Source organism: Acomys russatus, chromosome 28 (assembly GCF_903995435.1).
Source record: "Acomys russatus chromosome 28, mAcoRus1.1, whole genome shotgun sequence".
Taxonomy (NCBI): domain Eukaryota; kingdom Metazoa; phylum Chordata; class Mammalia; order Rodentia; family Muridae; genus Acomys; species Acomys russatus.
Genome location: NC_067164.1, coordinates 18,080,391 through 18,103,068, shown reverse-complemented (window position 1 = coordinate 18,103,068; position 22,678 = coordinate 18,080,391). Strand labels below are relative to the sequence as shown.

General features: G+C 43.4%; 2 protein-coding genes across 2 annotated transcripts; both read left to right on the top strand.

Annotated features, from left to right (window-relative positions):
- The first annotated feature begins 4,155 nt into the window (after positions 1–4,155).
- Cxcl10 (C-X-C motif chemokine ligand 10) lies at positions 4,156–5,563 on the top strand. Its single transcript, XM_051170482.1, has 4 exons — positions 4,156–4,216; positions 4,690–4,816; positions 5,009–5,098; positions 5,509–5,563. The coding sequence occupies exons 1-4, from the start codon at positions 4,156–4,158 to the stop codon at positions 5,525–5,527; spliced, it is 297 nt and encodes a 98-aa protein (XP_051026439.1). The 3' UTR covers positions 5,528–5,563.
- A 10,147-nt stretch (positions 5,564–15,710) lies between these two features.
- Positions 15,711–20,895, top strand: Cxcl9 (C-X-C motif chemokine ligand 9). The gene is made up of 4 exons (XM_051170709.1): positions 15,711–15,855; positions 16,936–17,062; positions 19,538–19,622; positions 20,774–20,895. Exons 1-4 carry the CDS (start codon positions 15,795–15,797, stop codon positions 20,873–20,875), a joined length of 375 nt encoding a protein of 124 aa, XP_051026666.1. The 5' UTR covers positions 15,711–15,794; the 3' UTR covers positions 20,876–20,895.
- The last annotated feature ends 1,783 nt before the right edge of the window (positions 20,896–22,678 follow it).

The following is a 22,678-nucleotide window of genomic DNA, read 5'->3' as shown; positions in this document are numbered from 1 at the left end:
CCCTAGAGCTGTCAGAGCTACAGCTTGTGAACGCTGTAGAAAAGCACACGCATGTCAACAGTGTTCCCCACCTTAAAAAGAAAGAAAGAAAGAAAGAAAAGAAAAGGAAAAAAGTTGAGGCTATGACGTAGCTTAGTGCTAGGGCACTTGCCAAGCGTGTCTACCGTTCTGGTTTGGATCCCTAGCACCAAAATTAAACACTAATCAATGCATGGTCTAAAACAGTGGTTTTCAAAGTCCAGTGGTGATACACAACCTTTAATCCCAGCACTCAGAAGGCAGAAGTAGATGGCTCTCTATGAGTTCAAGGCCAGCCTGGTCTACAGAGCAAGTTCCAGGACAGCCATGGCTACACAGAGAAACCCTGTCTCAAAGAAAAACACAACAGTAGTTCTCAACCCTCCTAATGAATGCTGTGACCCTTTAATACAGTTCCTCATACTGTAGTGACCCCCGGCCATAGAATTGTTTCGTTGCTACTTGTTAACTGTAATTTTGCTATTAGGAATATTAGCTATGTGACCCCAGGGGGTGGTCTCTACCTAAGGTTGAGGATCACTGGAGTGAACTCACAGAATCTATTCTCTGCCCTCCCAAACACAATTGATTCTGCAAACCCCTTCGTCAGCACTTCCTTTGCCCTGGGCTCAGGCTGCCAGGGAAGGAAGGGATGCCTGTGTCCCTGGGAAGCTTGTCAGCAGCCCACGCAGTGAGCACCACGTCAGACAGAGAGAGACAGGGAAGCTGCAGACGCCTGGGCTGAGCAGTGCCCTGCAGCACCGAGGGGAATCCCGTCTGCAAACTTCGGAAGCCTCTGGTTCTATGCTTCTTCTAAGTGCTTTGGTTTCCCAGAAAGCTTTTTATGGCGGGTGAGGTGGTGTGCTCCCAAACATTTAAGGACAGGCTGTATTTATTAGATTTTATTTCTCTGGTCTGATGCCATAATCGCAGGCGTAGGAGCCCAATCAGTGAATGGAAACTGAAACTAAGTTCTTTAACTCTCCCTTTCTTTCAAAGTGAGTCCCGAACAGCGACTACTAGCAAAATAAATGTACCAAAAACCTTGGGAATTTTTGAGAGGAAAATAAAATTTAAAAGTTACCATTTTCCCTTTTTAAAAATTCCCATCCCAATAACCTCATGTAGTTTGGCAGTGACAGCAGGTTTGCTACTAACCTACAAATCACTGGTTGTGAGTGGTTTCCCATGTAGGTTACATTCAGGGGGCTGATGCGAAATGAGAGCAGGAATCCGTGTTTCGTTTCTATTCTCCCAGGCAGAACAGATTTCTAATTCTTATTCCCTGGCGCCCTGGTCCTAGAGTGGCCTGGAGACCCACCTCAACCAGCCATCCCAGTCATAGAAAAGGTCCACACCAGCAAGGAATAAACTTCTCTGTATGCATCTTGGGGGGGGGGGGCATGATGGCACAGTCCTTTAATTCCAGCACTGGGAGGCACAGACAGGTGGATGGATCTCTGTGAGTTCAAGGCCAGCCTGATCTACATGTGAGTTCCAAAACAACATAGTAAGACCCTGCCTTGAAAAAAAAAATCAAAATAGTAATAGCTACAACAACAATAATAATTCGTCTTAGGCTTTGTCAGATTTGTTTAGCATAATTAACTCTCCAAGAACATGGCTACTAGGGAAAACTGGGGCAATGAGTGTTCTCAACAGGCAAAACTGAACCCCAGGTCCTAACAAGGGATCACTACCTCAATGCCTCTCCACCAGCCTTCTTGGCTGGCTGGTTGGCTCCTCTGTGATGGTCTTCGGTGGGACTTCTGCATTGCATTTGCTTCCCTCCTGGCCATGTGTATCTCACTCTTTTGTCTTCTTTTTCTTTGAGGCAGCTCACTACATAGTCCTGGTCATCCTGGAACTCACTATGTAGACCAGGCCAGTCTTGACCTCAAGGAGACCCACCTGTCTATACCTCCCAAGTGTTAGGATTGAAGGTGTGCACTACCATGCATGGCCTGTAAGTACACCTCACTCTGTGTGTGTGTGTGTGTGTGTGTGTGTGTGTGTGTGTGTGACAGAGAGACAGAGTTTCTCTTTGGAGCCCTAGTTGTCCTAGAACTCACTTTGTAGACCAGGCTGGCCTCGGACTCAGAGAGATCGCCTGCCTCTGCCTCCCGAGTGCTGAGATTTGACATTAACATTTTAGTTGCCTGGTTTTTTTTTTTTTTTTTTTTTTTTTTTTTTTTGACTTTTTTTTTTAACAGATGTCAATGTGCAGGAATAAATGCACATTTTCCCCTAGCCACAAAAATTCCTTGGTATGTATGCCGTATGTGCTATAATCTGTGTCAGATTTCAGTGCGGAATGGTCTGTTTTAGTCAACAGGACGGCTCACAAGAACAAGCCAGTGCGTGCCATGTGACTGTTTACTAGGTAACACTTACATGTGTATACTATAGTAACTTTCATTTTAGCATAACATTCGGTGTAAAATAAATCCAGTTTAAACCTCTCCTCGGTGTTTAGTTCTAGAAATGCCAAAGAAAGGTAAAAGATGACTTCAGCCAAGTGAACAGACAGGGAGTCAGGAGCCTGAATCCAGGATTTGCTCTTTGGAGAGACTGTGCAACCAAGTGTTTGAGAGCATGAGCCTCGGAGATGGAGGTCCTGTGTTCTTAAAGGGGCTGGCTACAGATACCTAATGCTATGTGATATTTACAAAATTTTTTTCTCCTTAGTAAGTGGCCAGTATTAATCCATTTGCTAACTATCTACCTGAAATCTGTTTTTTCCTTCGCATCTTGACTGAGAACTTGTAGAGTCAAAATAAAATAAAATAAAGCTGTCACCATGGTTTTTGTTTTGTTTTGTTTTTTAATTGTTTAATGTAAAACTGTTCAGCACCTCTTCCGTTCAGAGACACTCTAGAATTCTGATGTTCCTACAGCGCAGCGTCCATTCTACAGAAGCAGGTTTTGAGAGACAGCTTGTGGCACCCTCTCATGGTAGCCATCCCTCATGAGAAGTTTGCAACATGACTGTCTCTTGGCTTCTGTCAACCCTGTCTCATTCGCTTCCTTCTGCCCTTCCAGATTCCACAGCTGTCCATTGACTTGCTCACTCAGAAGCTTAGCTCTGTTCTAGCCCTTTACATCAACCTAGGAAGTAGCATTCTAGAAATTTCCATCTTTCCTAAGCAACCATTCCCTCCCCGTTCTGATGGCAGAGTTCCTGTTTTGCGGTTCCAGTTTGCAAGTACAGGTCTCATTCTTGGCCTCCAATGCCAAGTTTTGAACCAGTGCACTCCAGGCTCTGCCACATTCCCCGGCCCGGCCCTATGTCTTTGCAGCCTCTATGAGAGACCGACCCCTCACATACTCTTCTGGGTTCTGGGCTCTGCCATCTTAGCGGCTGCACTGTGGAGTGATGACCACATCTCAAATGCTTTCAGCCTTGATCCAGGTTACCACACACTCACAAAGAAAACAACCAAAAACTCCATGACAGAGTCAGACTGGACTAATGATTAGCTCTAATCCTCTTTCGTAAACTCTCGACCGTTACCTGCATTCAGCGTAACGTGAAGCTTCACGGCTTCTGTTCTGATCGACTAGTCTAACTGTTCATTAAGTTGTACAGATTTTGGATCTGGCTAATTTTGGTGCATGATTTTTTTTTTTTAAGCTGCAAGTATTTTATAATAAAGTTTGTAAGATAAAGAAAAGATTTCTCAAAAATAAAAGGCAAAATAAGTAATGAAAATTCAATAAAGATTTAAAAAAAAAAACGTTTAGGACCTGACTTAAACATCAGCTCTTAAGTTTTATAAGAGAGGAAGGACAAAACCTAAAGTCGTTTTTTTTTTCAAACTTACTCCACAGTGCACTTCAAACAGCTCGTGCTTTGGAAAGTGAAACCTAAGTCACTCACAGTTAAAAATCAATGCAGAGGGAAATTCCAGACTCAGGGGGGAGGTCACAATAAACACAAACAATGCCCTCGGTTTGGTTTTACATGGGGACTTTCCCTAGAAGGAGGCTACAGGAGTCTTGCTGAGTCAACTCCAAATTACCCAATCAAGAGCCAGGGAGGGAAACTTTTGACAGATAAATACTCCACAGTAGCAGGGCACTTTGCACACATCCACACATCCTGAGCCAGCCTTCCAGAAGCTTCCACCCAGCACCATGAACCCAAGTGCTGTCCTCATTTTCGGCCTTATCCTGCTGAGCCTGAGTGGAATGCAAGGTAAGGGACACCTATCTAACTAATGGCAATTTAATTTAATGAAGGGCTACTTGATTAACAAAGTCAGATAGACGGCTGGGCTCAATTCTAAACCCTGTACACTTTTAAGTTTCGACGTGTGCCTCTCGAGGAGAGGGAAGCAGGCAGAGATTCCTCCAGCTTGCAGAATTTATCACATGCTGGTTGAAGTCAGAGAAAAATAGAGTAAGAGAAAGGAGGGGAAGAGAGAGAGGGGATCAAGGCATAAATGCCTCCTTACCTAAGCCTAATTAATACTACGAGCAATACGTAAGGGCGTGATTTCATAATTAACAAGTCGCAGTGTCCTTCTTCGCGATAACCAGACATTTAGCCATGGGATGCATTTCTCCTCAGACTAAGTGGCCACATAGGGACAGGTTCTGCTAACCACTATCTCATCTCTATTAAGTGACTAAAATAAACATCAGTGCTCTACCGCTCTCTTCCTGCAGGGGTCCCTCTCTCGAGAACGGTTCGCTGCATGTGCATCAAAATTGATGAGCAACCAGTAAAACCAAGGGCCCTGGGAAAACTTGAAATTATTCCTGCAAGTCAATCCTGTCCACACGTTGAGATCATGTGAGTAAAATCGCACCTGCTGGTAACATCCCTTAACGTAAATCACGTATGAAATCTGTGATGATAATCAGGGAAGGTGGGTGAAGGGTCTGTGATGACTCTACAGCTGGCACGTGGAACCCGAATTCCTCACAGTCCATCCGTTTTGTTGGCCTGGCGTTAATTTGAATATCTCACTGCTTATTTCTACAGCGCCACAATGAAAAAAACTGGAGAGAAGAAATGTCTGAATCCAGAATCAGAGGTCATCAAGAGTTTATTGAAAAAAGTCAGCCAAGGAAGGTAAGTTTGCTGCTCCTTTTTCAGGAGGGGGCAGTCTTGCGGCAGGGTGGCGGGGTAGGGGGGTAACATCTGCCCTGGGCCTTGCAATGGATTCTCTGCTTTAAACTCGTGTCACCACTATGGCCCTTTCCCCTCCGTGTACACAGACACTGAGGTTCCATCTCAGCTCATAAATTCCTAGGGTCTAAAAGTGACCCTGGAGCAGTTATAACTGCCAGATTTGCCCATTTTCTCATTAAAGAAAGGAAGGAAGGGAGGGAAGGAGGGAGGAAAAAGAAAAAAGAAAAAGAAAGCCAATCCTCATGAATGACCCACAGTGACTGTGTAACCCAGGGAAAATGCACCGAGCCTTTGGGTTCCCACACGGAAGCGAGAGTCTATTCCACTCAATATGGTTCCTCTTCCCACAGGTTGAAAAGAGCTTCTTAACTAGAGAGAAGCCACTCACCACGGCGCTGTGACCAACTGACGGTAGAGAGTCTGTCTCTCCATCACCTCCCCTTACACAGCACTTGGTTAGCCCTCTTTCGCCAGAAAGGTGACCAAGCCTAGTCACCCTCAGCTGCTGCTCCTCCTGCAGGCCGGTGGACAGTCCATCATCCCAAGACAAAAGCTGACTCCAGGAACAGCGGTTCCCAACTCTACTAAGGGCTGGTCCCGAGGCCTCGCTCAAACAGCTGCGATGGCTCTCCTGGCTCTGTATTATAAGCTACGCCGAGGTTCCACACTCTTAGCCATGCGCCAAGCCCCGGCCTGCTCCTCACACCCTCCTCGTCTTCCCTAGCTTAAGGCTCTTCAGTTCTGAGTTTACTTGACTTCTTTCATTTCAAATACAGTCAAAGTAAGACTACCCATGGCCCTCTAGAAACAAGGTTATTTCACGGATCGCTGCCATCTTCCCATTCGTAACTCAGACTACTCACATGAGGCTAGAAGGGTGTGGATATATATGTGTAATTATTATTTAAGGACAGACTGTACAAAGTAGAATTCCTAGATGTAATTTTTTTTTTTTTTTTGGTACGATTTTCATTTTATACGGAACTTGTGTAATTAAGTACATTTCAAGGGGTAATTAGAATTTATGGAGACAATTGTTTTGAACGTTACATAACACAAAAGATGATGGTTTTCAAAATAAAATGTACTGTACTGAAAATAGTAAGAGACCAAAAAGGTAATAAAGTAATAATAACTAACATGAAACGCTGTGAGAGTCGTGTGCCTGAGAAGAATTTCAGAGACTTAGAGACTCAGTGGCTTGGACAAGAGTTGGGTGGGTAGGAGACACAAGAGTCAGAATTACAGCTGGGCATGGTGACGCACACCTTTAATCCCAGACTTTGGGAGGCAGAGGCAGGTGGATTGCTGTGAGTTCCAGGCCAGCCTGGCCTACAAAGTGAGTCCAGGACAGCCAAGGCTACACAGAGAAACCCTGTCTCGAAAAAACAAAACAAAACGAAAGAATCAGAATTACCACACTTCTCCTAAGTTCAGCCTCCTTCAAGGCCCATCTCAACTGGGGGAGTGCGCAGATCACACCGGCCTGTGGCCATGTATGGGTGGCCGTCTTGACTGATGTTATGGGAGAGCTCAGTATACGCAGGGCAGTGCCACCCTGAGCAGGTGGGTCCTGGGGTCACATATGAAAACTAGCTGTGCATGAGGCAGGGGAAACACACCAGGGTGGCAGCCAGTAAGCAGCCCTCCTCAGCGGTTCCTGCTCCAGTTTCCTGCCTTGTCCTTTATGGGCGGCCAGCAGAAGGTGTGGCCCAGAGTAGAGGTAGCTCTTCCCACCTCAAAAGATGTGGAGTGAACCAGGCATGGTGCCTCCAGGCACGCGGGGAGGCAGAAGCAGGCGGATCGCTGTGAGGCCAGCCTGGTCTTCAACATGAGTCCAAGACAGCCAAGGACACACAGAGAGATTCTGTCTTGAAAAATGGGGGGTGGGGTGGGGTGGGGGGAGATGTGGAGTAAAGGTGTGTCTTCTTCCCACCTCAGAGATCTGGGCTAGAAGTGGATCCTCCCAGTTCAAATGACTCAGTTAGGCATCAGTCCCTCCCAGGTATGTTCAGCCCTTGGGTTTTAGTTTTGTCCCAGATGTGGTCAATTGACAACCAAAACTGCCATCACACAGAGCAGGGATTAAAAGCATGCGCCACCACGCCAGGCTCTCTGCCCCTTTTTCTTTCCCAAGAGCATAGGTCAACTTGAAGGTGTCACAGAGCATCTTTGGGCTCTCTGTTCTCAGAATCAATACTCCCATGATCTTATCTTCCAATATGCTCACTCTTCTTCTTCTGATTTCTCAAATCAAAAGACCTCTAGGGATTTTTCGTTTGAGTTTGTTTTTGTGTGGTGGTGGTGGTGACTGACCCTGTGGCCCCATGCATGCTGACGCTAGGCTCATTTCCTACCACTGGGCTATCCTGTCAGCCTCTTAAGTTTTTTAATTTTTCAGATCCCTGTTTTTAGTTCTTTTTTATAATCATTTCCACCTCTTTATTGGTATCTTGATTCATTTTTTGTTGTTATTCTTTGAGCTGGCTTCCTTGCCTCTATACGCATGTTTAAGACAAGTGATTTGACATTTTCAGTTGCTGGGTGCTGATGGCACGTGCCTTTAATGCCAGTACTCTCGAGGTAGAGTCTGAGTTCGAGGCCAGCCTGGTCAACACAGCCAGAGTTCCAGAGCACCTAGGGCTACACAGAGAAACCCTGTCTCAAAAAAACAAAACAAAACAAAACAAAAAAACCCAAAACAACATTTCTAGCTATTGTCTGTCTTCCAGCAAGACCTTTGCAACCTGGTAATTAGCTCTTCTACCCTTGCATAGCACCTGCGGCTTCTGAATGTCTCTCATTTCCCATTCGGATCTAATTTATACAGCCCTCTGAAACAATTAGCAACCAATGGAGATTTCCATGTACCCAGTAATTGTGTACTGTCCTTTTATGTACACTTATCTCCTGTAGTAATTATTTGTTTGATGTTGATTTGTCCCAAAGAAAGTATAAACTCTTTGAGGGCAAAAAATTTGTGTCTTTTTGTTTGTTTGTTTGTTTGTTTGTTTTGTTTTTCGAGACAGGGTTTCTCTGTGTATCCTTGGGTGTCCTGGAACTCTCTCTGTGGACCAGGCTGGCCTCGAACTCGTAGTGATCCTCCTGCCTCTGCCTCCCAAGTGCTGGGATTTAAAGGCGTGCGCCACCACCACCCGGCTAGAAATTTGTGTCTTTAGAATCTAAAATCATAACAAAAGTTTGATGAACTAGAGTGAATAATACTAAAGTATTTGTGAATGTGGAATTTTCCAGCATGGAAGCACACACACACACACACACACACACACACACATACACACACGCACGCACGCACACACACACGCACACACACACGCGCACACACACCGACCTATAATCTCAGGACTCAGGGTCAATCTCAGGAGTTCAAGGTCATCCTCAGTTACATAGAAAAAATTAGGTCAGCCTGGGCTACAAGCGATCAAGTCAAGAAGATGAAGGTGGAGAAGATGAAGAAGATAGGAGGAGGTGGTAGTGGTAGAGCAAATTAATTAATAAAACGAATTTTCCTTCCTTTAAAGGGTTTTTCTCTTTTGGGTTGTTTCATTTTGTTTGTTGTTGGTTTGTTGTTTGTTTTCAGATTTACATAGTTTTATGTGTGTGTGACTATACAGTGCTGCGGTGGCCAGAAGAGGGTGACAGATCCTTCGGAACTGGAGTCACAGACAATTGGTAGCTGCCATATGGGTGCTGGGAACCGAACCTGGGTCGGTAAGAGCAGCAAGTGCTCTTAAAAACCTCTGAGGCCCAGGCCTTGTAGAGTGATTTTTTTTTTTTTTTTAATTTTTAAGTGAAACACTGAAGATAAGTATGAATATTTAAAACAGAAAAAATAGTTTCTCCTCTCTCAGGATAATTTTCTCCAGTCTTGGAAGCAGCGTTTTCACATTATTATTATTGCGTGTCATCAGGTTTCGGACTGTCTCGCCAAAAGTCACAAAAGTGTTGCTGCCAGCATTGGATTACATCTGTCCTTGAAAAGATGTCCAGATGTTATCTCTCAAAACTACCTATTTAAAATCTAACCATATATGCATGAGGGGATAACAATTTAGTTGTAATCTGAATAAATTAAATTATTTTTTTAAAAAAGAAAAATAAAATAAAACCTAACCAGCCTTGGGATGTTTATTACACATAAACCAAGAAGCCAAGATAGTAAGATTAATGAAGGAAGAATTTCCTCCTTTCTGTTAGTGGCCTGAGATAGACAAAAGTATGATTTATTAGCCAAAAGGTTTATGGTTTTTTGTTTTTTTTGTTTTTTGTTTTTCCTCTTAAAGGAAGGAATAGCTCCCGGACAGAGGAAAAAGGAAATTCAGAAAATTCAGAAAAAGAAATTTCAGAAAATGTCAGAAAAAGAAAATTCAGGCATAGTTGAGGCTTTCGAGAAACGCATTGCTTTTAAGTCAGGACCCTTTAATATTAGAAGAAAACTGGTGAAATTTAAACAAGCACAGGAGTTTCAATTTGAGAGCCACTTCCGCTCTGACAGGGAACGGAAGCCTCTTGTCTTTTCTACACAGTCACACTGGTAACCTATGCAAACAGATCTACTCAATTCCATAATAAAACAGGCGGAAGGGGAGGCCAGACAACACACATGTGAGGGCCCACAAGCCTGCGGCGCCTGGCTCTTGGGGATTACATCACCACTAAGGTCCTCAGGAAGTTTGACTTGGAAAATTTCAAGGGGGAAGAAAAAAAAAAAAAAAAGGTTTTGTCGTTGTTGTCCAAGGAGAAATGAAAAAACTGTCTGATTTCAACACTCCTGATAATCCTTGGCTTTCTTCCCAGGCCTGTGAGAACCTCCTCTAACATTGCTGTCTTACTTAGCAAGTTTCTATTTCTCCTAAAAAGCTTTCTATCCATAAACGCGGTCTCTGTGGGACTTTTTTCTTTCCCTCCAGTCTGCACTGCACTTCCTCTGCAAACTTGCATGAAACTTGTAGTACTGGAGTCTGTAAAGCAAATGTTTTCTGAGGCCTGACCCCAAATGGCTATCTATCTCCAGACCATACCTAAGGTCCCAGGTTTATGGGGGAAGTCTTCTCCTGGATATTCCTGCTGCTCAGGAAAGCTCCACTTAGCTGTTAGAGGAGCAAGGAGCACTTGCAGGCAATAGGGTGCCCGGGCTCTAGGGTTCAGGGGTACACAGCCTATGGGAGCTCTGGGGCTCAGCGTTTCAGGGGCTTCGGCAGACCTCAACACCAGCTTCTGCCCAATGGGCCTTCCTCTCCAGTCATCTCAGCCACCCCAAGAGATATTTCTGAGGCCTGCAGCCTCCGCAACCATGAACTGGCCTTCTAGAGCGATTGCTCCCTCCACCCTCGCCAAGTCTCCTGTGAAAGCTGCAGAGGCTCCCAGGCCCACTGGGTTGAGCCATCACTCTGCCTCCTGGGGAGGGGGCGCGGCGGCGGGGGGGGGGGGGGGGGATCGGGGTGGTGTGGGGGAATGGCCTGCTCAGGCCACGAAGTTGTGGGACAGCGGGGACGGAGGAGAGAGCGCCAGGGTACACACTACCTTTCCTCCCTAAAGTGTTTCTCCTCTTCAGCAGATCAGTGCTGGCAGCCCCTGCAGCTACACGTAGAGTGAGCGTTGGGAGCTCCGGGTGCAGCAAAGTTCTGGAAGCAAACTGGCTGGGCATGCGCACCGATCATGGCTCAAGTAGAAGAGGTCACAGAATCTGTGGCTCAAGATTTCAATCCTTGGCTGATGCCAGATCTGCCCAACTGGGCTCCGGTTCCTGTTTGTCACTTCTGAACATACATACCGAGAATGTACTGTACCACCTGTACCACCAGGCTTCAAGAACATTCTTCCAGAATAGGTGCTGAGCTATCCCTGTGTTCAAACGTGGGCCTTTACAAACCCTCCTCTAAGAGATGGAGAGACTGCAGTATCCCAGATAAGCGACCGCTGTTTACTGTATCCTCTCAATGAGGATGAGCCATAATCTCCCATGCGCGCACGCTGCAGAGATGAGCAAGTGCTTGCGGAACTAAGGGAAGGCTTCCCAAAGTTGTGATGCTGAATAAGGCAAAACTATAGTGCTGTGGAGTAAGACTGCAGTCATCACATTACAGACACAGAAAAGTGAGTCAGAAAACAAAGAATGATGCAAGAGGAGGCTGGGACAGTAAACCAGAGAACTCAGACTGAGCCTTCATCCCTCTTCTAAGAAGTCTCCATCAGCTCCGCTAGGAAGAAGCAGCACTGGCCCTGTGATGCTTGTATTTGAGAGTACGTTCTTCCCCCCCACCCTCCGGAGGGGCCATGGAAGGGGGAAAAGGGCGAGAGTCTGAGAGAGCCGTGGGAGGGAGCGAAGGAGGGAGGGAAGGCCCTCACACCCCCAGGCTGAGGGAGGGAGGGCCCTCACACCCCAGGCTGAGAGAGTATGTTCTTTTTACACATCGTGGCAACATCATACATGTGTATACTGAATTTTAGGCATTTTCACCACCCATGACCCTCCCTCATCCCTCACTCCTGCTGAAACTATTCTTCCCAGAAATCCCTTTCTTCTTTCTTTGTTCTTCTTTTTCTTTTCTACTTTTTTTTTTTTTCTCTAGAGATTGTTTCTCTGTGTAGCCCTGGCTGTCCTAGACTCGACTTGTAGACCAGGCTGACCTCAAATTCACAGAGGCCTGCCTCTGCTTCCCGGAGTGCTGGGATTACAGGCATGTGCTACTGCACACGGTTCAGAAATCCCCTTCTTACTTTGAACTCTCGTTTTCTTTTCTGACTCATAGACATTAATTAAGGGTGGGACCTCGTAAGCCCCTCCCCTAAGTCTGATGAACTGATGACTGATGTTCTGAATGCCCCAGCAGGTAAACACAGTTGCAGTGAGTTCATGAGAGCACAAACGGATGTCCTGTCCAGAAAACCACGTTTCCCTCCTCTTTCCCAACTTCTGGCTCTTACCTTCTTTCTAGCCCTTCCGCTGGGATGTTCCCCGTACCTGGGGACAGAGGTGACATACATGTACTATTTAGGATCAGCATATACCCCAGTCAGTTATTCTCCACACTTTGACTAGTTACAAGTCTCGGTCTGACTGCGACCCGCTGGCAGTATATTCTTGCTATTAATCTTTAACGACCACCTTGCGAAACTAGCAGCTCTTTTCTTGAGTGAGAGATCCAAGGCTGGCAGAAGTTAGCTCTACTCAGTAATCATCAAGTAGTAAAACTGGTACCTGAACTCAGGTCCACCCTAGGCATGGTCACAGTCATTACCAGGACTAAACTGATGAATAAACTTATCAAAAGTCACCACAAGTTTTGTTTTTCAAAATGATTTAAGATTTTCTTGAGGTACTACTAATCTATATAGAAATTAGTAAAAAAAAAAAAAAAAATGTGTGTGGTGTAACATACAAGGCGAATATAAGTTGTCCCTTACTCTAAGACATGGATTCCCTAGGGACAGGGGAAGAATATTGCTCCAAGGATAGCGATCAGTCTGGGAAGGCTAAAACAAAACAAAACAAAACAAAACAAAAAACCTTAGACATTAGTGGGGCCACAAGATGCAGAGCTACAATGCCAATCCTCAGAAGACAGAAGCAGGAGAATGATGTGCCCAAAGTCAGTCTGCCACACATAGTGAGACCTTCACCTTACCTTTAAATATATATATGGGGCTGGAGAGTTGGCTCAGTGGTTAAGAGCACCGTCTGCTCTTCCAAAGGTCCCAGGTTCAATTCCCAGCACCCAGATGGCAGCTCACAACTGTAACTCCAAGATCTGACACCCTCACACCAATGCACATAAATTTAAAAATTAAATAAAAGTATTTAAATATGTATATGTATATATAATATACCTTATATTGTGTATAATATATGTTTCTCTCTTTAGGGAGAATTTAATTTTAATTTTGGTTTTGGTTTATTTGTTTTAAATTTTAGTTAGGTTACATATGCTTTTCCATAGAAAAGGGGGGTACATAGTGAAAAAGTTGGTAAAGATTGGTTAGATGACTTTCACTTTGATCCAAGAGATATTTTTAGTTTTTATCTTACCAAGATACGGGTATACCTTGGTTGCAGCATTGCCTGCTATCCGAAGACTCTTCAGGACTGCCTACAATTCAGTCACCAGCTGATCTAGGGAGAGGATGGATGAAGAAGAGGGAAGGAGCTACAAGTGGAAGAGAGAACAAAGAAAAGTTGCTCATTTTATCCAATGGTTTTCTTTTTTCCTTTTCTTTCTTTTTAATATTTGTTTGTTTGGAGTTTTTTGTTTGTTTGTTTTACAAGAGAGGGTTTCTCTGTGTAGCCTTGGCTGTCCTGATGAACTCATTTTGTAGATCAGGCTGGACTCGAACTCACAGCAATCTGCCCACCTCTGCCTCCCGAGTGCTGGCATTACAGGCTTGCGCCACCATGCCAGGCTTTCCAACAGTTTTCTTTAAGGGTACATTTAAAAGGAAGATACATGAGCTATTTCACTGAAACCCTAGTCCAATCTCTAGATGAGGTAGAGAAAGAATGGAAAGTCTGGACACAGTCTACGTGTAGACAGTCAGAGTCTACATGTGTGCGTAGTCAACCAAAGAACAGTAGCATCTTTTCTAGGATCTTTCCTTTCTTTTAATGAGTGCACACGATGATTGTGTGAAGTAGCGCCAAAGAAGTCTGATAGCTTTTGCCAGTTCTAATTTAATTAACAATTGTGCATAGCAGCCTTATTCATAATAGCCAGAACATGGAAACAACCTAAGTGTCCATCAGTAGAAGAATGGAAAAAGAAACTGTGGTACATATACACTATGGAATACTACTCAGCTATTAAAAACAAGGAATTCCCGAAATTTGTGGATAAATAGATTGAGCTAGAAATTATCATAATGAGTGAGTTAACCCAGAAGCAGAAAGACTCAAATGGTATATACTCACTTATATCTGCATACTAGCCCAAGGGGCATGTCCCACGAAAGCCTTCACTTACCAGGAAACTGGGGCAGAGGGGAGGACATCCTATTGGGACTCTAAATGAGAGAAGCATGGGAGAATGGCAAAGTAGAAGGATCCAGAGGGTCCTAGAAACCTACAAATAGAACATTATGATAGGCAGATTTGGGCCCAGGGGTCCCGCTCAAACTAAGGCACCAGCCAAAGACAATACAGGCAGTAAACTTTAAACCCCTACCCAGATCTAGCCAATGGTCAGAACAGTCTCCACACTTGAGTGGAGAGTGGGATATGATTTTCTCACGTACTCTGGTGCCTCACATTTGACCATGTCCCCTGGAGGGGGAGACCTGGTGGCACTCAGAGGAAGGACAGCAGGTTGCCAAGAAGAGACTTTATACCCTATAAGCATATACAGGGGGAGGTAATCCCCCTCAGGAATAGTCATAGGGGAGGGGAATAAGGGGAAAATGGGAGGGAGGGAAGAATGGGAGGATACAAGGGATGGGATAATCATTGAGATGTAACAAGAATAAACTAATAATAATAATAAAAAACAATTGTGAGAAGTAGAGAGGGAAAAAAAAGTTCTGCTATTTTTGCCCATCTTATCCAGCAGCGTTTGGCCAGCCCATTGCAATCCTTCCAGCATGTTCCTGTGGCACTCCTATCTGCACGTGAGGGGTCAGAGGACTGTCTACAGCACCAACACATATATGCACTTTGGTTTTATTTGTTCTTTTTTTTTCCCCCCCAAATATGGTTTTGAATGGGTAGTTTTTGGCTTTGTTCCTTCATCCTGATGTTTTACGTTTTCTCTTTCCTCCAGATCTCCAGAGGATTCTATTCTCTGAGGACACTGGACATTTATTTCTCTCCCTGTCATACTAACTCCTATTTTAGCTTCAACAGCTACAAGAATTTTAAGCAAACAGCACTTTAAATAACTTTTAAAAAATTATTTGATGTTGAATGCTGTTTATTACATGTAGCTTCTCTAAACTACTTGGAAAATGCTCGTGAATGTGTGCTTTCTCATTACACAGTCATAATGGTTAGTGGCTTAAACATTTTGGTGAAACAGCTGGACCAGGTAGCAAGGAACAGAACAGCTGTGGCTTACGCAACTAATCTAATAATTAAAGTAACAGTAAACTGTAGCAATGGTGATTTGCCACAAGTACAACATAATGTAGCCCCTCGACAAATTAGGAAGCTTTGTGCTGTTGAGAAAGACAGTATGAGAAAACATTAATGTAGTCATATGGTGTAGATAGGAACAAATACCAAGGAATCGCTTCCCTAGACATTAATATTTCCCACGTGGGAAGCCTATCTCTAACCTTCATTGTATGGCATTGATACATTCACCATATAATCTACCCTGCATCCAGGTAGCAGCTTTGGCTGTGCTAAACTGTACTAGCAGTTTCACATCCCTTACTATAAAATATCCATTTACATGAAACGGAGAGAAAACATGCAGAAATTCCCTGGGATCTGAATGTAGGGTTTTCCCCAGGACAGTCAACTTTGTGGTTAATTTAGTTCTTCTGGGTCAGCTGAGGAGACGAGCCAATCAAAGGCGAGAAGGAAAAGGGATTTCATAAATAAATATGACTGCAAGGACATGCTCTCTAAAGGCACTCTCGGACTTGAATCCAGCACAGTGACTCCATAGGACCCTGCTCTGCCATGAAGTTGGTGGTTCTTTTCCTCCTGGGGGTCACCTTCCTGGATCCGTGTGGAGTTCAAGGTGAGGAGTTCTACACTGTGTGAAGTTAGTGAGTTCTGAGTTATACATCACTATAGAACCCTTCTCAGCGCAGCAAATAAAGCTGAATATTGTTGCCTGCAATAAAAATATTACTATGTAAGTAATATTATTCACTCATCAAAGCATTTGGATGCTGTGAGTAATTGTCCAAAGGTCAGAGTGTGCACCTGCCAAGTCAAATACGCCTTCTTGGTGTAGGTATTGTGAATTCCCAATGAGGGCTGAGATCATAGTTGAGCATTTTAGGAATGAGAAACCATTTCTCGGCTGTAGAGGAGTTCCTAGATGTTTTATTTCCACTTCATGAGTCTTGTCGTTTTTTTTTGTTTTGTTTTGTTTTCATGCAATGGGACCCGCAGCACTGCCAACTGGGAGTGAGATAAGGGATCATTTCCTAAGTTGTTTCCTGCATCATCTTCATCGCCTGATACTGTGTACCGATAGGAATGTCTGTGGTTAACCAACTGAGAATTCAGAAGCCGGAGAGGTTGGCCCATGGCTTTGGTTACAGACTGTGTTTTCCACATCTGTAAAGTAGGAGCTTTGTAGTTAATGCGCGACAGTAAAGCCTACATTTTAAAAGATGCTGACTTGATGTAAGCCTTAAGGGACGTGTTTTAAAAGACTTTCCAGAGGGAATAAGGACCGACGTGGTAATTAGTAATTGTAAGTAGAGCTCTCTGTCCACACCTGTATCAACTCCATCCTGATGTTGGGTATGAAGTGGGTTGAGGAACTGTTCAAGAAACCAGTCCTCACAGTAGAGACGGGTTGCATTTGTGTGCCTAACCTCAGTAGGGATTCAATTCAGTATGGTGGATGTTTTCTCGTCTTCCAAGGTTGTGAAGTAAGGTAGACTCAGAGTGACCTGAACTGAAACCCATCCCCTGTTCCCTTTTGCTAAATGACTTTGTCCTCAGCTGCGGCTTCAGACTGGAAATAACCACAGGAGTGATGATTTACACACACTCGGCGACAGATGATGAGTCAAGTATATCACCCCAATGGACCGTGCCAAGGGAGACCTTGCCCTGAACATGTGTATTCTCTTTCCTCCAGGGACCCTAATAATAAGGAACCAGCGTTGTTCCTGCATCAGCACTAGCCAGGGCATGATCCACTACAGATCCCTAAAAGACCTCAAGCAATTTGCCCCAAGCCCTAACTGCAACAAAACTGAAATCATGTAAGTAAAAACCTCCAACACACATATTCCACACTGAACCTAGTGGGAATCTGACCCTCACACTACTTGCTCACACGGGCAGCTGGCTCCACCATAAAGCTGTTTTTCTTTCTTCTCCCTCAAAATAAGAAATTTCTGATGGAGACTGAAAATGAAAGATGATATATCATTTAAATAATAAATTGTTTCTGAGACCGAATTACCTCTTTGAGGCTATTTAGGATTCTAACTCAGAAAACACATATTTGAATATCAAGTTTAATTGAATATAATTAATATATTCTTGTTAATTATGTTCCTATTAAATAAATTCCTAATTCTATAATCAAAATACATGAATGAAGTTTTCAATGAATTAATTAAAATATCACTTTTTAAAAATAAAGAGATACAATTGGGGTTTAAAAAATATGGATATCTAGATGTTTAAATGTTTAAGGCATTTAAGATTGCTGAAAAGAAGAAAATAAAGAAAAACAATTCTGCTCTTCTAACCCCTAGGCATGTCATCTCTTAAAACACCTTCATTTTCTTCGTATATATGTTTCTATTGATATGCAATGCATACATATGCATGTGAATGCAAAAGTACAATCAATAAACATTATATACAGTACTTCCCTCTTATCTGTTAATTCAAGTTCCTAAGCTTCAGTTTCCTGAAGTCAGTCATGGTCCACAATATTAAGTGGAGTATTTATAAAACAAATAAGTTTGTAATAATTTTATTATGGTACATTGTTGTAATTTTTATCTTTATATTATGTATTGTTGTAAATGTCTTGTTCTGTTTAATTTACACACTAGACTTTATCTTAGATACCTAGGTATACAGGGACGTAGGAACTGTCTGAAAGTGTAGAAACCTGGACATCTCCTCTATAGATAAGAAGTTGCCATTTGTAATTTGTTGTTTTCCTTAACATAAGAATAATGAACAGGGCTGGAGAGATGGCTCAGAGGTTAAGAGCACTGACTGCTCTTCCGGAGGTCCTGAGTTCAATTCCCAGCAACCACATGGTGGCTCACAACCATCTATAATGTGATCTGGCATGCAGGCAGAATCTTATATAAATAAACAATAAATAAACCTTTTAAAATATTTTTTTAAAAAAGAATAATGAACAGTTTCTCGTGTCGGTTAATTTTCTTTAATAACACCATATTTCTAGTTTTTGGAGGTGCTGGGATTGAACCCAGAACTTTACACAGGCTTTGCATACACTCTCTACTTAGCACTACCCTTGAGTCATAAGACTTTTTTTTTTTTTTTTTTGGAGAGGTTGCTGGAGAGACAGCCAAGGGTTAATAACACTTGTTGCTCTTGTAGAGGACCCAAGTTTTGTTTATACCACCCACACTGGACAACCCACAACCATCTATAACTCCACCTTCAGGAGATCTATACTTTCTTCTGGACTCTGTGGGCACCTGCATACAAGTACACAAATACACACAGAGGCACATATAAGTTAAAAAATAAAATAAGATTCCTTATTCTGAGTGTTCAAGTGCACATGCCATGGCATGCAGGTAGAGGTCAGGCCTGTCCATATTTGGGGTTCTGGGGTTGAACTCAGCTCTCCAGGCTTCTTAAGCAAGTTTGCTTACCAGATGCACCAACTCACTGGCCCTCATAATGGCTTTTAGTGGCTAAGTTGTTTAACATCACGTTGATAGGCCATAATTTGTATAGCCAATGCCTACTGCTAGAGATATAGGTTATGTCAAAATTTTCACTATAGTCAAACTATTGCTGTTACAGTATCATCTTTAACTCTTTCCTAGTAACACTTTTCTAGAGATTAGAATTTCTCATTTGTTCTGTTTTCGCTTTGTTCTGAGACCTAGACTTGCTATGTAGCCAAGACTGGCCTCAACCTCATGATCCTCTTACACCCAACTCTCTCTAAATGCTGAGGTTCCAGGCATAAGCCACTGTTCCCAGCCTCTTAGAAATTAGAATTGTGAAGTTATAGGCTATTTGTATGCAAGACCTTTGACACCTAAATCAAGGGATTCTGTATGGTGAATAGCTATTCTTATTCTCAAGATGCACAGAAAAAAAAATTATTATTTTTAATTGGGATGTCTCCTGAAAGGTCTGCTACAATTTTAAAAATCTACCTGTTGCTGTGGCTTGAGAGATGGCTCAGAAGTTAAGAACACTGACTACTCTTCCAAAGGTTCTGAGTTCAGTTCCCAGCAACCACATAGTGGCTCACAACCACCTATAATGAGATCTGGTGCCTTCTTCTGGTGTGCAGGCAGAATACTGTATAGATAATAAATAAATCTTTAAAAAAAAAAAAAAGAAAAGAAAAAATCCACCTGTTGATCTTAGGAAGACTTATATTTTAAGTATTTCATTGGAAATACTCATCAAAAAAAAAAAACGCTTTTTCACTATTTTTACTAAGAATTATTAAATTATTATTGCGGGGGAGAAGACTCACTGATGTTTCTTTGGCACAGTGCTACACTGAAGAATGGACATCAGACCTGTCTGGATCCACACTCAGGAAACGTGAAGAAGCTGATGAAAGAGTGGGAGAAGCAGGTTGGTGAAGGGGAGGGACACGAATCGCTCTCTTTTAGAGATTAACTCTGAAAGTCAAAGGACCTGGGCAAATCCATTAAGGGTACATGTTTCCATTCCTTTGGATTTGTATCAAAGAGTAAGGCACTAAGGATTCAGAAATAATAAGACACAACCCCTTCCTCAGATAGTAATCGTCATTAACAATGTATAGAGAGCAATAGACTTAGTGGGAGACATACAGTACGGTGTATACACAAGGATCTTGAAAAGTACAAGGGAAGGAGTAATTGCCTTGGCCAAGAGGCAGAATGGAAAGTAGTAAGGAAGACTTCTTGTATCACATGGCCTTTGATTTGGATCTTGACAGATAAAATATTTACCAGAAAGTTAATTAAGTACAGTGTGGGCGTTACTGCTTGCCCGAGGAGCAGCCTGCGTTCGGTGAGCCTGAAGTAACGTAGCTGGAACTTAAGTGTAGAGAGAAAAGGGATGAGATGGGAAAGAATCCTAGGACAGCATGGGAAGGACTTTGTGTCCCGAGCGAAAGAGCTGGGTTGGAGAATGGCCATGGAGTATGCGGTGGGACACTTGGATGTCCAAGTGTGACTCCTGGGTCTGCCACATACCAGCCGTTGAGCTTTAGGCTACGCTCCCACCGAGCATTGTCCACTTTTATTGGTCCTCATCCTTCTTAACGCTGCCATCTAATACAGATCCTCACGTTGAGGTGACCCCCAGCCGTGAGATTAGGTCGTTCCCACTTCATAACTGTAATGATTTGCTACTGTTATGAATTGTAATATAAATATCTGATATGCAGGATATCTGAGATGTGATCCCAGACTGGGTCATGACCCATAGGTTGAGAACCACCGGCTGACTTAAATGAAAGGTGGCAGATAGCACTAAAGGGCTGTGTTCGGCCTAGGTGGATGCTGAAGGAGGATGAGGTGAAGACAGCAAGATGCTAGGAATAATAGGCAAACAAGCAAACAGGGGCCTGTAGCTTCCTTAATGTGAGAGAGGCTGATAAAGAGACCAGCTCCTCCGAGAGAGCAGCGACCTTAGCTGGCTGCAAGGATAAGTAAGGAATGGTTGAAGTTGGCAGGAGCTCGGCCATCCGGAGGGGAAATATCTGAAAGCCTTGCCTTTTTCTCTCTTTCTTGCAGGTCAGCCAAAAGAAAAAGCAAAAGAGGGGGAAAAAACACCAAAAGAACAAGAAAACCCGAAAAGCTAAGCCCCAACGTCCCCGTTCAAAGAAGACGACATAAAGAGACCGCTTTACAAACAAGCGCTCTGTGTCTAGATGGTTTTAGATCGGGCGGAAACGCTTTCACTGGGGAGCAGCCTTTAACAGATGAGCTCATTAACTTGGCTGGAAAATGTAAAGCATGGCTTTGAAATTATAACTAACGCTCGAGAGTTAATTGTGAAACCTAAATAGTAAGAATTGCTAGAGGCAAAAACTGTCTTCCTTCTGCTTAGCCAACAACATTTCACCAAGCCATTGATCACAGTCATGATGGTATCAAATATGGGCAAATGTCCAACACATTCTTACCCAATGCACAGCAGCTGTTCTGGCTTCTAGAGTCACACACTGCAGCCTCCAGAGACTTCTGAGGCCCCTGTCACCAAGCTCCAGGCCTGTGCTGTAGGCTGGTGAGCTAGACCTCACCAAGCTGGCGTGGCCATCAGCAGCTGGCATTTGGGTCAGCCTACAGGCCTGGGGCAAAATGTGTCTCAAAGATCAGCGCTACCATGGTGGAGACTCAGCTCACCAAACTTGGCTTTCAGAACCTTCCATGTAGCTATTGAGGCCATGTGATTTCATCATTCACTTGGTCCCATCTGCAAGACTCATTTCAAGTTTTGCCTCTTAAATAAAACTCTCCTAGGGGGTTGTGGGCTTAGCTTAGTGGTAGAGGACTTGCCTTGCATGGACAAGGCCCTGGAGTTGATCACTAACAGTGCAAAAACTTAACCAGTTTAAAAATATATATATATTTTTTCTGGCTACTCAAATCCTCTCCAATCTTTCACTTGCTGCTCAGGGTTCCTGACTAAAGACTTCTCTGTTATCTCATTGCTTTCTGTGCATTTATTTTTCTCTTTCTAATGAGACTGGTTTTTTGTTTTGTTTTTTTTGTTGTTGTTTTGTTTTTTGTTTTTTTTTTTTTGAGGGCAGGGGCCATGGATTAGTCTCCTAAATATTTCATGGTGCCTACAAGAACTTGGTTTTGAATAATTTCCTAGTTGTATGTGTTAAAGATAAAAAGGCCATTAGACACTGGGTGGTGGTGGTGGCGGCACACGCTCTCTGCCTCCCAGCACTCGGGAGGCAGAGGCAGGCAGATCTCTGTGTGTTCAAAGCCAGCCTGGTCTACAAAGTTAGTTCAGGACAGCCAAGGCTACACAGAGAAACTCTGTCTCAAAAAACTAAACCAAACCAAACCAAACAAACAAACAAACAAAAAAACAAAAACAACAACAACAACAAAAAGGGCCATTATACACCAGGCATTGGCCAATCCCCGGATACTCCATATTGCATAACTCTAACCCCTGACCTCCTTGCTTGCTTGCTTGTTTTTTGTTTTTAAGACATTTCTCATTTGGCTTTCCTCCAACACACTACATAGGCAAGGCTGACCTTGAACTCACATATATCTGCCTTCCACTGCCTCCCAAACACTGGGATCAAAGGTATGTACCTACTACAACTGCTTGTCTGCCTGCCTTCCTTCCTTCCTTCCTTCCTTCCCAAACTACCTAGCTTTCTTATTATCAGGCCTCTTCAGTGCACAGCTAGAGTGACAATAGAGTCTTAGCTTGTGACAGGATGCCAAGGTCTTCAACAAACATCACTTACATGTTTAAGACATTTGTGAATATTCTGGACTGCTCACAAAATATACAGGACATATAGAAACACATAAGCTTACATCGAAGAGAGATTTTCCCGGTCAGCAAATACCAGACCTTTCCCTGCTCAACACAAAAGGTCCTCTAACACCGTTGTTGATCGGCACAAGCTTCCTACAAGCCAACAAAACAGCTGCCAAATCCTTCAA